Source organism: Pholcus phalangioides, unplaced genomic scaffold (genome assembly GCF_987345545.1).
Source record: "Pholcus phalangioides strain wild (caught in Gottingen) unplaced genomic scaffold, Ppha-v1.0 ptg000011l_1, whole genome shotgun sequence".
Classification (NCBI taxonomy): domain Eukaryota; kingdom Metazoa; phylum Arthropoda; class Arachnida; order Araneae; family Pholcidae; genus Pholcus; species Pholcus phalangioides.
The window spans coordinates 46050123-46065220 of NW_028301604.1; the positions used below are offsets into that span (position 1 = coordinate 46050123).

The 15098-nt window shown below is 37.2% G+C and overlaps 1 protein-coding gene across 7 annotated transcripts in view; it reads left to right on the plus strand.

Moving 5' to 3' along the window:
- The window catches only part of LOC149080478 (regulator of G protein signaling 12-like), a 290792-nt gene that overhangs the window by 67061 nt on the left and 208633 nt on the right, over positions 1 to 15098 (plus strand). For 6 of the 7 annotated variants that reach the window (XM_089239583.1, XM_089239581.1, XM_089239579.1 and 3 more), the window contains exon 4: positions 6622 to 6717. The exons of the other annotated variant lie outside the window; for it this stretch is intronic. In XM_089239583.1, coding sequence (XP_089095709.1) covers positions 6622 to 6717 — 96 coding nt within the window. The remainder of the gene's footprint in view (positions 1 to 6621; positions 6718 to 15098) is intronic. 7 annotated transcript variants of the gene reach the window in all.

Here is a 15098-nt window from a genome sequence, read left to right on the forward strand (position 1 = left end):
TATGGAATTCCGCACATGTAATAAATCTAAAACAAATATACAGTTGATCCCACTTATAATGTTTCTCTCATTTAGAACGTTTTTCCATTTAGTACAACTTATTTTCGTGGTCCTAACAATAAGTAATTCTCATTAAGATTTCCTATTTACAACGTTTTTTTATGACGGTTTTTTGAAAAACGTTATAAGCAGGATCCATTTTAATTAACAGCTGGAGGCACACATTTATATATTTATTAATAAATCAATCTACAAATTCCCTTCTGATTGATTTTACATTTCATTAAAAATAATCTTCGCATGTTCAATATCTTCTGATCAAATTTTAAAGCAAATTAGATTCTCTCCTCTCAGACACTTATCTTCTGATTCCCTATTCATGCTTTGGTTTTCCTGTTAAAATGATTTTATTTTCCCTCCCTGATAGTCCACCACTCTGATCTGTCGCCATTTAATTGCCGCATATTTTCACACCTGAATATGAGAGCTATATCAGATTTGTGTTGGAGAAACGTAAGTATGCTTTGTGTGTGCCCAGCATTTGGCTTGTTTTGCGTTCAGTAGGTGGTGCCATCTATCTAGTGCCACAGTTAGATACTTTCTCAAACGGGGCAAGCACACATTTTGGCACACCCATGTAATGTAGAAGAAGCAGTTATAAAGGGCCTTTGAAGTATTACGTCAGCAAATATTTGACCCCCCTCTCTGCCCCCCCCCTCCTTTTCAGAAAAATTTCGTCAGCACTGCCGCCTACCTCCTGACGCATACTGGTGGAATCAAAAACTTTTCATTTAAAAAAAGTTGGTCAAATTTTGTTGACAAGATTTGGTAAAAAAATAAGAAAAGTAGGGTAAAACCTGAAAAAGGGCATTTTACCAAAAAGACAAGTGGGAGCCCTGCAATATGCCATCCTGACCATAAGTAGATTAAGGCTCCTTGTATGGGAGGAGCAAGTCACTGAGAGGGTGTGTTATACTGGACACAAACTTTGTACTCACTGTTTCGTAATCACAGTCTACTACCTTGTTTAATAAAACTATCTGGAGCAGGCACGGATCTGTGGGGGATAATCTCCCCAAGCGAAATGCGATAATTCATGAAATTTTCAGAACTTCTATATAACACCACATTAGAGCAATCCATTGAAAATCACCTGCATCAACATTATTGATTAAACAACAAAATCAAGAAAACTGTTACTATAAAAAAAAAAACGGGTAAAACTGGGACTCTCTTCAAAAAAGTTGGGATGGCGAAAAAAACAAATGGGCCTGTAAAATGCAGGGCATATGGTCACCCTATTCAGGGATGTGATCAGTTTTTTTGGCAATTTGTAAAATTTCCCTCCCAACCATGAGCTCTATATCCATCCATGATCTGCAGAATATTTGCAGCACAAATAACACAGCACCCAAAGGCACCGTGACACACCATTTAGAAATCAAAGCCCTGCCATCGCCTTCAATACAATTTAATTTGAAATATATCTAGCATGTGTGTGTAATCTAAGACAAAATGTATAAACACATTTCTCAAAACCAAAAAGTGTATAAAATTTTTGACCGCCTCTCCCCAATCAGCGACATTTTGTCCCTCTATATCATAACACATGTTGGGATCAGAGATGTGTATGGGGGGCAAAAATTGATTTTTGATGTAAAAAATATTTTAAAAAAAATTAAACATCGAAAGAAAATACCTTTATTTATTATTATGATCAATTTTTGCTAATTCCAATGCCATTTGAAGGCTAAGAACTCAAAATCTCTCTTTAAGGAATTTATTGCTGCTTACCCCAATGCATGGTCCTATCTGGGCACCAAGAGAAAAGGGGCCTCACAAAGATGGAACGTGGTTGAAATTTTTGAGAATTTGCCAAGTAGGGCCTCAGAAAAATTTTGGCACAGGAGGCCCATGATGCTCTTAAGATGGCCCTGCTTACCCCCAAGCCTTTTGTGCCCCTCCCCCTTTAAAGGCTGATCCTGCATATGCCTCTAATGGGACTGCCCTTCAAGAATATATGTAGATAGTCTGATCACACCACCGTCTGATACTTCTAATAATGAACTTTGCTATGTATGCACAGAGATTATTATTTTTTACATGATTGTATAGACTGAATACACTATATTTTTAGCTTGTGTTGAATTTTATTAATTACTTGTTAGTGCGAAATACCAAGCATTGAGCTGTCAACTTCATCATGGTTTCTCTGGAATTTAGAGAAACCATGATGATGTTGATCAGTCAATGACAAGATGGTTGCTTAAAAACAACCGTTTGAGTAATTTGAAGTAGTTCCTTTCTATTTAGCTATTGATGAAATTATTGTGGATGGCCTGGTCGTGACTCTAGCCAATGATTACTAAGTGCAAGGTGGACCCACAGCACGTGTGGTCAATTATTTCAGGAGAATAGTAAACTAATACACCGAAAGTTTGCTTCATTTTTAATATCACGCCTATACACAAACTAGTTGCGGTCACAGCTTTCCATCATACAAGAAAATCATCCTGAATCTGCGTCGCTTGTCCAACAGTCTGTTCCGATTGATTTATGCAAATAAGTGCTTCTGAAAATCTCTATGCAATGTACATACCCCCATTGATGATGACATAATACTAGAGTGTCTCCGAAATATCGTCCTGAATCTGCGCCGCTTGTCCAACAGTCGGTTCCATTTGAAGTATGCAAATAAGTGCTTCCGAAAATCGCTTTGCAATGTACACACCAATGCCATCTACTGGGTTCACCTTCTTCCCTGCTGATGTAAACGGTGCGCTGACTGCGGAAATCAAAATACCTTCTTGAACTATGTTTGTGCTCTCACATGATGGTTTCGGCTCTCATACCCAACGGTCCCTCCAAGTTTATTCTATTTTTCGAGCTTCAATCTTTTTTTGTCGTTTTGCTGTATAAAAAATGATTCAGTCTGTAAAAAAATTGGCTATTTCGTGTTAATTTTCTATTTGGACAGCGTTTTCTTCTGATGGGGATTGCTGTTAGGTATGATGATTGGTTAGGTACTGTGTGTGTGTGTGTTGCTCGATCAGTCACACTTCTTCCATTTAACACTGTTCTAGGCTCTTCTGCTCTGATTGGAGCCCATTATTGCTACTCGTCGTAGCAGGGCCGGTGTGGACCCGGGTTAATACAGATCAATAGTGTGTTCAGGAGTTTTTCATGTGCATGACATTTTATGTGGGCGGGCCCGCAAAGCTTGTTTTATCATACGTATGGAAGCTCTGATATGACGAAAACATTGGTAGTCATCTAGGCTGGAGCGACCGGAGCCCCAAGCTGAAGGGGGTTCACAGAAAATGTATACTTATTTCACAATCTTTTGTAGGAAGAGTAGATAAACTTAACCTAATAATACTCAGGAAAATCACCAAAGAAAAAGGTGAATACAAGGAAAATATAAAACTCCTAATGCATTTCGCCACACTATGGGTGTGGAACCCAAATGTTGTCCAATCCATGTGGGAACCTCTATCAGCATGGTTTTTTTTTTACTCTGAAGATGACACCCATAGTATGTCAAAATGCATTAGGAGGTTTGTATTGTCCTTGTATTTTCCTTTTTTGTTGGTGATTTTTTGAGAATTTTCCATAACCCTTTCAAGGAGGTTTCCAAGGAAAAGTCTGCCCAGAAGTCCCAAGAATGCACAGCCCTGGGTCTAAGGTTGCGCAAATATGACCGAAAATATGACCTGGAAGGGTGTGGGCAGGGATGGATTGCATTGAATGCTGATGAATTATTTGAGAGCCTTGGTTTTCTCTTATAAAGCTGCTTTGGAGAGGGGAAAACCTATGTGGCCTGAGCTCCTTAGTTACAGTGCCTGTGGTGTGTTGTATTTGAATGAATATTAAATTTTTTTGGAAATTTAAAAAAATTGAATTTCTGAATGATTTTTTTCAATTTTTTGTACTATATGTTGCCAGGATGTGGAAATTCTTGCTTTGGCTTCCAGCATGCATGTGTTTTTTTTTAACAAAGTCAAATAATTGGTTTTGTCATTTCGGTATTGCATGCTTTGGCAATCACAGATACTTCTGATAAATTTTAAATGGACTTTTAATTTGTGAAGGAAATTTATTTACAATCTGTTCTATTCATTATAAAATTATCAATCCAGTTATGGCCCTGGCTACAGTAACTAAATCGACGGGAATGAAATCATTAGAAATGCTTCTTTATGGGGTTGGGGGAGCCATAAGGGAATAATTAAAAAAAACATCAATAAATTTTGGGTTTAATAAGTATGATTGAATTTTTGGGAAAAAATTATTCTCATATATATTTTTTTTAACCTCACAATAATACGAAGGTAGCAGATTGTAATTTATGATTCTGCCAAAGTAAAAGTTGTATGGTTGTTTCAGGTTATTTGGGGAGTGTATGCAAGGTAAGAACTAGAGGGGAGCAGGGGCGGCAGTTTTAGGTGGGAACAAAGAACACGTTATAGAATTATCGAATTTTAGGGGCGGCAAAAACCCTAGTTACGGCCCTGGGTGTATGTGGGCCATGTGGTGTATTTTTCTTTTGCTGAGTTTGATGGTTAAAAAACTTATTTTGTGTCAGTATTTTGAGTAGTCATTAAAAACTTGTATCTGGATAGCAAAAATAATTTTGTATTTACTACTTCATGGTCTTAGAGTATTCATTTTACAGCAACTAACATTCATGACTCAAAAATATGATGCACATCTCATGTATAGGTGAAACAATAGTTTACCCAACAAAGCACCACCTATGATGTTTTTGGTTGTGTTATTCTGGTCAAGAATTTTCAGAATTTTTGACAAAAAATATTGCTCTTGATTCTAGTGCAATACTTATTTATTCTATTATATATAGTTCTGTTAATATCAATCATTCAGGTGACTAGAATGCCAAATTTTGAGTTATGCATTGGTTGATTTTTCACCCCTGTAGCATCCATCTAATGAATTTGTTGTTTTCACTTGATCGGGGAACTCAGTGTCCCAATGAGTTAAATAATGCTTCATTTTAGAGAAAACATTACGGTTGCACAAAAATGTCAAAAGATAGACACAAGCAAAAAAAATTTTTTTGTTACTGAGCTGTTCTTGTAAAGTAAACCATGTCTTTTCTCATGCAGCAATTACTTTCTGACTGTAATTATATAATTTCCTAATCAATCACCCCCATTTCTTTGTTTTTGCAAATTGGAAAACGGGCCATATTACGCTTTTAATGGATTTTTTTTTTGTGAGGTTGGCAGGTCTGCTAGTGTTTTTGAGAATAACAGATGTTCAAAAAAAATCAAAAACCCTCTGCCACACAAGATCTTATGGAAGAGTAAATCGTTTGCCCGATATAATCTCAGAAGAAACTACTAAAAAAGTCAAATAAAAGGAAAAACAACAAAATTCATAATACATTTTGATACACAATTGGTGCCACTTTCAGAAGATGAATATTATCACAATCACACTGAACCGGGGATCCACTTGGATTGGTTATCAAATCTTACTATGTTTGCTTAGTGAAAAAGTGTATTTGATCAAGTCAAGCATCATGGTATGCATAAAGCTGATTCCCTGCAGGTAAGTCTTAAGCAACTTATTAGAATGATGCTTAAGACATTGCTTTGTAATGTGAGCGGAGGAACCAATATCGTACTTGTGTCTTTTAACACAACGTATTTGCTTTCTCTAGGCTTCATGTTCTGTACTCTGCATCTTACTTATTCTTAAGTAAATTAGTTACTGGAAAATTGCAATATGCCAAGAAGAGTTCAAATCATTTTTACAATTTCTACTTTGAATGTGATGAATTAACCTTTAGGTCACAGAGGCACAATTTCACATCACTTACAAAAAAGGTGTTACAAGCTTTATTTTTGGTGTAAAGTCAGCAATTTTGATTAAAACTGGTGGATATAATATGTGAGGCTTCACATTGGATGTCTCTATCATGCATCGTATGCCTTTGCAAATTCATATGATTTGATGCAACAGAAGAACCTGAAATCATTCAAGACCATTCTATGGGTTTCCTCAGAAATTAAATGCAAAAAATGACAAAAATATAGTGAGTTATCTCTTGGGATGTGAAATGCCTTAAAGACCTCACACTATGGACTTCTACTTGTATTTCTTTGGAAATGTGTTAGGGTTTGTAAACATTTAGCAACGTGGGTATGACTCTTTTATCAGCAAATATCCATGGCGTATATATTTAAAGGAAATGTCAGGGCAAATAGAATAGAGTATGCTGAAAGATTGTTCTTGGGCTTTTAAGAATCAAATATTAAGTGAAGTAAGTAAAATATGCTTATATATCTCAAGTCATCAGCTGCTTCTTTTAAGGGACAGAATGAGGTATGTATATATTTAATGTCTTGCAGAGTGCTTTTGAAATTTGGGCCTATTCAGTTTTCTTTTCCATTGTACATTATATAAATTTTGTCTTGCAATCTCAGTACTCATTGTTTTTTTTTTTTCTCTTTTTCCCTGATTGGCAGAAACTGCTAAAAATATTTATTTTGTTAATCTAAAACAAGATGTCTCATTATGTTCATTATAGTCTGTTTGCTGTGAAGCCCTCATATCGATGCTTGGTGTACTTATGATTAATTACTTTTCTTTTAGCATTCTGCAACTGAATATAGAAAAAAGTTGTCAAAGACATCCTCTTTGCGAAGATATGTGAATCGTAAAAAGAACTTTAGCACCAGTTCGTATGATGTAATGTTTTTTTATTTTTGCTTTTTCAGTATAGTTTGCATCTACAAATAATGTTTCAGTGAAATGTTGTTTTTCATTTATCTCTAGTATGTATCTGGGAATTCTTTATCCAATTTTTAACATACTTGGTAAAGTGAAACCTCAATAGTCCGGTATCTCAAAGGGATTGAAAACAGGTTGACTTGAGCTGACATCAAGTTTGCTGGGTTTTATTTCGTCTCACCTTCAACGATTGTCAAAAACTGTTTGTATATGTGCCTGTATATAGTTGGGAAATTCTATATTGCAGCATCTAAAAATTCATAAGATGTTTTGATCTGCAATTTTCTATCAAAAGTTTCCGTTTTGAGACTTTTATTTCAAATTATGCAGAAAAATCATATTTAGATTGCTGGAAAATATTTTGCATGTGAATCTGCAGTGCAATTGTCCAAAATAAGAAAAAGGTTCCTCCTCTCACTTAAAACACTTTGATCTAGCTTTCTTCAACCATCTCCTCATAAAAAATTTCAAAAATCATTCATAGCTATCTGTGGCTTTTGTCATCCACTAGTCGAGTTGTCTAATTCCAAACAGTGGAAAGTATGAGCAGTGAGAGTTTCCAATTTCTCAACCTCTTAAATGGCAAGCATTGAAATATCCCGAGGAGAATGTATGCTGATGACGTGAAAATTTATCGCAAAGTTGGGATTCTGGAAGATTGCATGGCTCTACAAAGAGACCTACAGTCTCTCCATGAATTGGTGTGGGGCTAATTTCTTCCAGCTCAATATTCGAAAATACCACGTTATCAGCTATACAAGAAAATTGTCATTGACTGAATTCGACTACACCATTGATGCTGTCTCGATCAGTCGTGTTTCCGTAATCAAAAACCTTGGTATTTTCTTTGACTCCAAGCTTGCATTTACCGATCATATATATGATCTCACCAATAAATGCTTAAAAATGCTAGGACTTGTTGTGAGGAGCAGCAATAATTTCAAATCAATCGCAACACTTTTCAGGACTTGTGTGCTCCCAAAACTAGAGTACTGCACTATTATATGGAGTCCTCACAACAATCTAGACTCACTGATTCTAGAAAGAGTCCAGAACAGATTTATATGTTACATGTTTTACAGGAAATTTCACGTCTACATCAATGATGTAAGTACAACTGAACTGCGACGTTTTTTCCATTTCCAATCATTGGAATGCCGAAGAAGGAGTAGTTACCTTCGCTTTTTGTATAAAATTGTCAATAATATAATTGATGACTGCCCCCAAAGCAGAATGTGCCGAAATCTGCGACGTACGTCGCAGAGCAATTGCCACTACTGCAGAAGAATTTTAAGAAAAAGTGCAAAAAACACTATTACATGTATGGGGATTTTTACCACAGAACATTTCCAGTCAGCCGAGGGCTCGTCGCAGAACAGTACTAAACATTCTGCTTTGGGGATGACTGATACCTTCTTCAACTTGTTGATTTTTCTGTGCCAATTGGAAATAGGCCTGTTTGGCAAACTTTTTGCCTCCCTAAACCTCGAACAAATATTTTACGACGGTCCCCTATTTGTGAGATGATGAATATATATAATCAGTGCGATGTGAAACCTGATATGTTCAATTCAACTATAAGAGAATTTCTTAAAAGTTATGTGTGAGTATTGAATATTCATGTTATTATGCTTTTCCGTATATATTTCTATTGTTCCACTCTTTTTTTTTTTTTTTGTAGTTTGTTGTATTTGTGTTTTTGTATTTTTCTTCTCTTGTCCATCTCTGTAATTGGGCAATCCTTGCCTGTTGAGACGTAAATAAATAAATAAATAACAAAAGAAAATTACTGTTAATATTAAAAAATATATGGTGTCTTACACTTTAGAAAACACACTGTATTTATATGATTTACGTAGATTTGAATAGTTTAAAAATGTCATTTATTATTTGCCAACTTTTTATCATTGTTGAAGAATGCACAGCAATATGCCTCTTCCACGTAGTTTTTCCGTTCAAAATGCAAGGGTTAAGAATAGTTTTTTCTTGGCCTGTCAAGAAATAGAAGCCATGTGTACTTTTAAGCCATTCTGCTGGTAATTATAAAAACTTCATAAACAGCTCACAATTGAAAATTGAATGTTTACGAGTTGGTTAGAAGCATCAATGGCAAAACGAGCTCGGAATATACATTTTTTTTTTTTTTTTTTTTTAATATAATAAATGCAATACGACCAAATAAAGGGTTAAACTGACATTTGTTTAAGGGTCAAACACACAAAATAAATTTGAAAATAACTTTTTGTTTAATCTTTGTGTACTAAAACTTTTTATTAGTGACATGTAGAATCTGCTCCGAAATATGATTTTCAAAAAATCCCTTATTTTTAAATGTGATAGTTATGGAAATAGTTAGCCTTGAAGTTTCAGCTTTTATAAACAATGATTTGGGGTATGGTTTACAAGTTGAGAGAATGTAAATTTAATTCAAAGTGTAATATTGGGATGTATCCTCCACACAGGTGTATAGAGGCTGAAGCAATAATCTGAATTTGGTGTCATTGGAAAGAGTATTCACAGTACTTATCATGGGGTGATCTTGATTGATGTACATGTTGTACAGCACCCATATTTCAACATGCCAAGAGATGGCATGCTTTCCAAATTTTGCATTTAATAAGTCTTATAGGGTTCAATTTCCTTCTGGGGAAGACTGGGCCAATGCTCTTACTCACAGTGATAAAAATATTATTTGGTATACTGATGACTCTAAGCTTAGAAACAGTACTGGAGGTTGAGTATGCTGTCATGGATATGGTACACAGTTGTCATATCCTTTAGGTGGTGACACTGTTTTTCAGGCTGATATCTTGCAATTCTCATGTGTTGTAGAATTTGCATAGGTAGAGGTTGTATTAGATGTATTTTTATATGCTCTGATAGCATGATTGTTCAGAAATCTGAAATTATTCAGACCTCGCAGTACTCCTATTTTTCCTACTTTCGCCGCAATCGTCCTTTTTTACCCCAATTCTCTCCTACTATTCAAAAATTAACCCCCCCCCCTTTTGTTTACAGCCAATATCTCACTACGAAAATTCAGAGAAACCGCAAAATGTCACTGCTTTCCCTCCCTTTTTGACATGTTTTATTCACCTCACAACTCTCTACTGAAAAAGAAGAGAGAAAATTTTTTTTTTTCAGTTCCACACTAGAGTAGGGGATGACGACAAGCGTATCTTTTCGCTGTCGCACTTAGCAGAGTGCTAAAAGCTGAAGTCCAGTGGGGAAAGCAAATCTGTTTTGCAGATTGGTTGCTGTAAATAAGAAGGCAAAAAAAAGGGGGTGGGACAGTCCCTGTCCACACCATGGAGGAAAGAATACAGAGGAAATTCTTTCCTCTCCATAATCCACACACGTGAGATGAAGCCGGGTTTTCCAAGGAGTAGGCTTTTTGCGCCGCGTGAACAGAACTGGATAATTTCGCGTCTGCAGCATCAGATCAGAGCGGCTATATAGCATATAACCCTGGTGTCAGCTACTCTATCGCCTCATGTTCTGGTTTGAAGGGAAGGGAAAGAGAACACAACACAAAAATGTCAAGAGAAGATTGGTGAAACGCGTGGCACACGACGCATTTTTAACTCTTCCAGAAGCAGTCCACCAATCACACCCGGCGTAAAGCGCTGTCGTGAGCCATATTGTGCTCTGTAGGGAAACAGTCGTACTGGTTTTCTTATTGGTAAATGGGCAGCGTGTCGCGATGGGCAATTCACGTTGCACGCGGCACAGAAAACCTGCTTCTAGCAAAACCCAGGCTTTAGGGAACAGAGCCTGAGCCACGTCTGGTTTTACGGGGGGAGGGGGAAGACTAGCCAATCAGCCGCTAGCTGAACCCACTTTTTTTTTAACCTTCAGAAAATAATTTTCGAGTATCTTTATGTTAGGGGTCATTCAAGTATTACGTCAGCATCGATGAGGGGGGTTTGGATGATGCTTACGTCATCAACTAACCTTTATAAAAATATGAAATGTTCTTAATGGCATCTAACTCGGTGCGTGAAAAACGAGTAAAACTTTTAACTATGTTAGTTCAGGTGCTCACAAACTATTCTCCCTATTGAGTCCCCTACAGAGACACTTTAGTGATCTCCAAATACTTAGCGGATCCAAGTGATCTGGAAATGTGTTGTGGGCCGCTTAAGTGCTCTGAACCTGTGCTGCACGTCATACAAGTGAGCCGTGATTATGCCGCGGATCACTCAATTCAGTGGTTCTCAACCTCTTTTGACGTGCTGAGCCCTTTCTGGTATGTAATTTCTATGGCGGAGTCCCCTATAGCCTATTTTTTATTTATTTATCAAAGTTGCTGATTTATTTATATTAAAAATATTTATATACTTTTTTAAATTTACAATTTTTTAATTTTCGAGCTGCCTCGGAGCCCCGGTTGAGAACCGATGACTTAAATAATCTAGGAATGTGCTGCGGATAACTTGAGTGATGTAGAACCGCACTGGTGGCCGCACCAAAGCTCTAAAACTGTGTCACATGTCACTCAAGGGATCTCTAAATGTGCCACAGATTGCTTAAATGGTCTGGAATTGTGCCACGGGTCACTTAAGTGATCTGTGAATGTGCTGCTTCAGTCATTTTTACAAAATTAGGTTTGAGAAGGACAGGCCACATCATAACCCAGGGCCACATATGGTCCTCACAGGCTAAGTGTTTATCGCGGGTCAAGGGTTACCAAGGGCTTAGAGGTAGGGTCGCAATGAAAATATTTTTTTATGTTATTATCAATTTCTGTTAATTTCAATATTAAAATTAACAGAAATTGATTATAACATAAAAAGATATTTTCTTTCGAAATTTTAATTCTTTTAAAAAATAAATAAAAAAATTTTTTTTAAATAAATTTTTGATCTGTGGGGGAGACCATGAGCCCACCAACCCAGATTCCACCCCTGTATGTCTCTGATCCCACTAATATACGTTAGGAGGTAAGGGACAGAGCGCTGACGAGAAGGGTCAGAGTTTTGCTTTTTTCTGACAAGTGGGGGGTCAAAAATGGCTAAAAATTTGCTGACGTAATACTTGAACAGCCCCCTATTTTAAAGAATACATGTGCTCAACCCATGGCCTAAATGTGGTCTACCTTAAGTGACCTCCGGTACACTTACAGATAAATTAAGTGGCTGGCGGCGAATTCTTACTTTAATTAAGAGGCCCGAGGCAAATTTCCCAATCACTTGAGTGACCTGCAGCACATTTACAGATCAATAACCTCTGCGGCACTGTTCTAGATCACTTAATTAAGTGACCAGCAACACGTTTTCAAATCAATGAAGTGACCCCACACTCTTCAAAAGGTTTAGATAAGTTGAAATGTGCCACGAGTCATTCAGATGGTCTGTAAGTGAGCCGTGGGCTGCTTGAGTCATCTGTAAATGTGCCACAAGTCACTTGGATGATCTGAAAGGGCGTAGCAAGCCACTTGAGTGGCCTGGAAAAGTGTCAAGCGCCACTAAAATAATCTATAAAAAATGCATTAGACCACTTAGTGTTAATTTATTGCAGACTATTAGGTGATCTGTGTGCTGCAAGCCACTCAAGTGATCTCAAAGCGTGCCTCTCAAATGATCTGTAAATGTGCCTCCAGTCACTTACAGTAATCTGCAATTGAATAACATACCACTTAAGTGAACTGGGGGTTTGCTGCAGGTCGCTCAAGTGATTTGGAAATGTGCTTGATCTGGATATATGCTGTTGGCAGCTTGAATGATCTGAGTGCCGCAAGCCACTGAAGTAATCTGGAAATGTGTCCCACTTTGATGATCATTCGTGGGCCACTTGTGTGGTTTTGTTAATCGTCCTGGGCCACATGAGATGACTCTGAGGGTCATGGGTTAGCATGTTTGTTTTAAGGCATACTAGGTTCGTGCATATGCTATTGACGACTGCTGTCGTCTTTGAAAAATGACAGACATTCATGAATATATGCAGTCCATTCTAATCATTGTATCCTTCGGATGTAATGTAACTTCAGGAGGTGTTACATCAAGGGTGTTCAGCATTCAGTAGAGTGTGAGTCATTTCATTGATTTTGACATGTGTTGCGGGTCACTTAAGCTGACCTGTAAATATGTCTGGGTCAATTGAGTACTCTGGAACTGTGCTGCAGTGATCTGTAAATTTCTGGGAATGTGCTGCAGCTCACTTAAAGAATGTGGAACCGTGGCCCAGGTTACTTGAGTGATTTTTAAAAGTTTCATGGGTCAATTGAGTGCTCTGGAACTGTGCCGTGGTGATCTGTAAATATGCTGCAACATATTTACTGATCAGGGAATGTCCCGTGGGCTGCTCGGAGTGTCTGGAATTCTGCCGTGAGTCACTTAAGTGTTGGTGAACAGTGTCGCAGGTCACTCAAGTGATCTAGGAATGTACCACAGCTCACTTAAGTGAAGTGGAACAGCAGCTCGGGTAACTTGAGTAATCTGTAAATGTGATGCGAGCCACTTGAATGACTTGAAACTGTACCACAGGGTCTCTTGAACGATCTGGAAGTGTGTGGCTTAGTTCATTTTTACAAAATTAGGTTTGAAAATGTGTGGCTCTGGGGCCACATTCGGCCTGTGGGCAATGGGTTAAGCATGCATGTTCTACATTTCTATGGCACCTAGACAATTTTTCTTTTTTTCTTCGAAAAGCACGGGGGGGGGGGGAAATGGATCACAATCATTAATTGGATTTCTCAAGTAATAATAGAAATTTCATTTTAGTTCTGCTATTTGCATTTAAAGCTTTTTAAAATTCGTTAGAGAGAACTTGAGTTTCTTGAAATATCAATAGATAATACTATAATTAAAATATGTAAGGTGAGAATTTCAATTTCACAACATTTTTAAATGCCACGATAATTTGAGAATTCCATTTTTTCCCTCTTATTTTTTGTCTGGTGGTCTTATTTTTCCTATTTTTTTTTTTTAATTTTCACTTCTAGGCCTGATTATTTCTCATGTGGTCTAAGGGTGTTACACTTCACTCTGTAATCTATCCAACAGCAATAAAGCTTTGCTAGCCACCTGGTCATTCAGGTATCTTAGATAATGAATTGGCTGACAAGTTGGCTAGAAGGGGTTCTAAGACGCTCTCCATTGGTCCAGAGTCAGCTTTATACATTTCACAAGAATATAATAGAGATGATGTTTTCAACTCATTGAGGGGAAAAAACAGTTTCAAGATTGGATGAACATTGATGGTCAGCGACAGGCAAAATAGATTGTTATTCTTTAGTTTTAGGCAGAGGGAACTGATGAAGCTGTGCAAAAATGGTATTCAAAGAGCTGTTACTGTAGTTACTGGTCACTTTATTCTTAAAAAAAGCTGCCCCTGGTTGAACTAATAGGAAAGTCTGGCAAGTCGGGACTCGGGAGACTGGCCAGTGATCAGGAGTGCCAAAGTGCATGGATTTTCTCATGTGAGCACATTTTTGTTTCTCATGGAAGGTGGAACGAGGGCCAAGTGCAAAATCCCTATTTAAAATGGTCAGCAAATCATAGGTTTTAATTCATTAATTTGTTTTAAATATTTATTCAATATTTTTTTTTCGAAATACTGTACTTTGTTGGCAATTTGATTCTGCATTTTTAATAAAAAATAATACAAGTCGGGAAAAAAAGGCATGAAAGGCATCTGACTCAAAATCTTTCCCACATCAGAAGACACCTTTAATTCCTATAATACTTCCCACAACACAGGAAAACACTTTTGCTCTCGTTAGTAGAAAAATTGGGTGACTGAGGACGATTTCTTCATTTTTATTTTTTACAGCACAACAAAAGAGAGAGAAATTGCTCCCCCCCCCCAAAAAAAAAATCTCCTGCAGGAGTAAACGAAAAGAGCTAAAGAGAGAGAGAGTGTATTTTTATTGGACCAAAATCGCTATGTGCTGTATGTATATAGGCGCACTGCCCATCGATTATTTTCTTTTCGAAAAATAACTGTAATATTATATACACTCAAACCTCCATTTTTTTTCTTATCTCTGTCATTTTTCATGTATATTTTAGTTATTTTTTTAAATATGTATCGTAAAGATATTTTTCTAGTAATGTATATCTAACGTGTTTCAGCACCCCTTCTCATTTGGCACCTGGTGCAATTGCACTGGTTTCGCTGCCCTAAGACCGCCCCTTGTGGTGGGTTCTCTGGGTCATTTTACAGCTTATAAGTCAGATGAATGACAAAACTATGTCTCACACTGTTGGTAATTTTGTCAGGAGTCCCCCTTGATGCTGGGTAGAGATGTGGGGATACCACATCTTGGTATCTCCCGCTCCACGCTAGCTTCTTTCACTGAATCCCAGACCTGAATTTGTTGCACCTGTCTTCCCCTC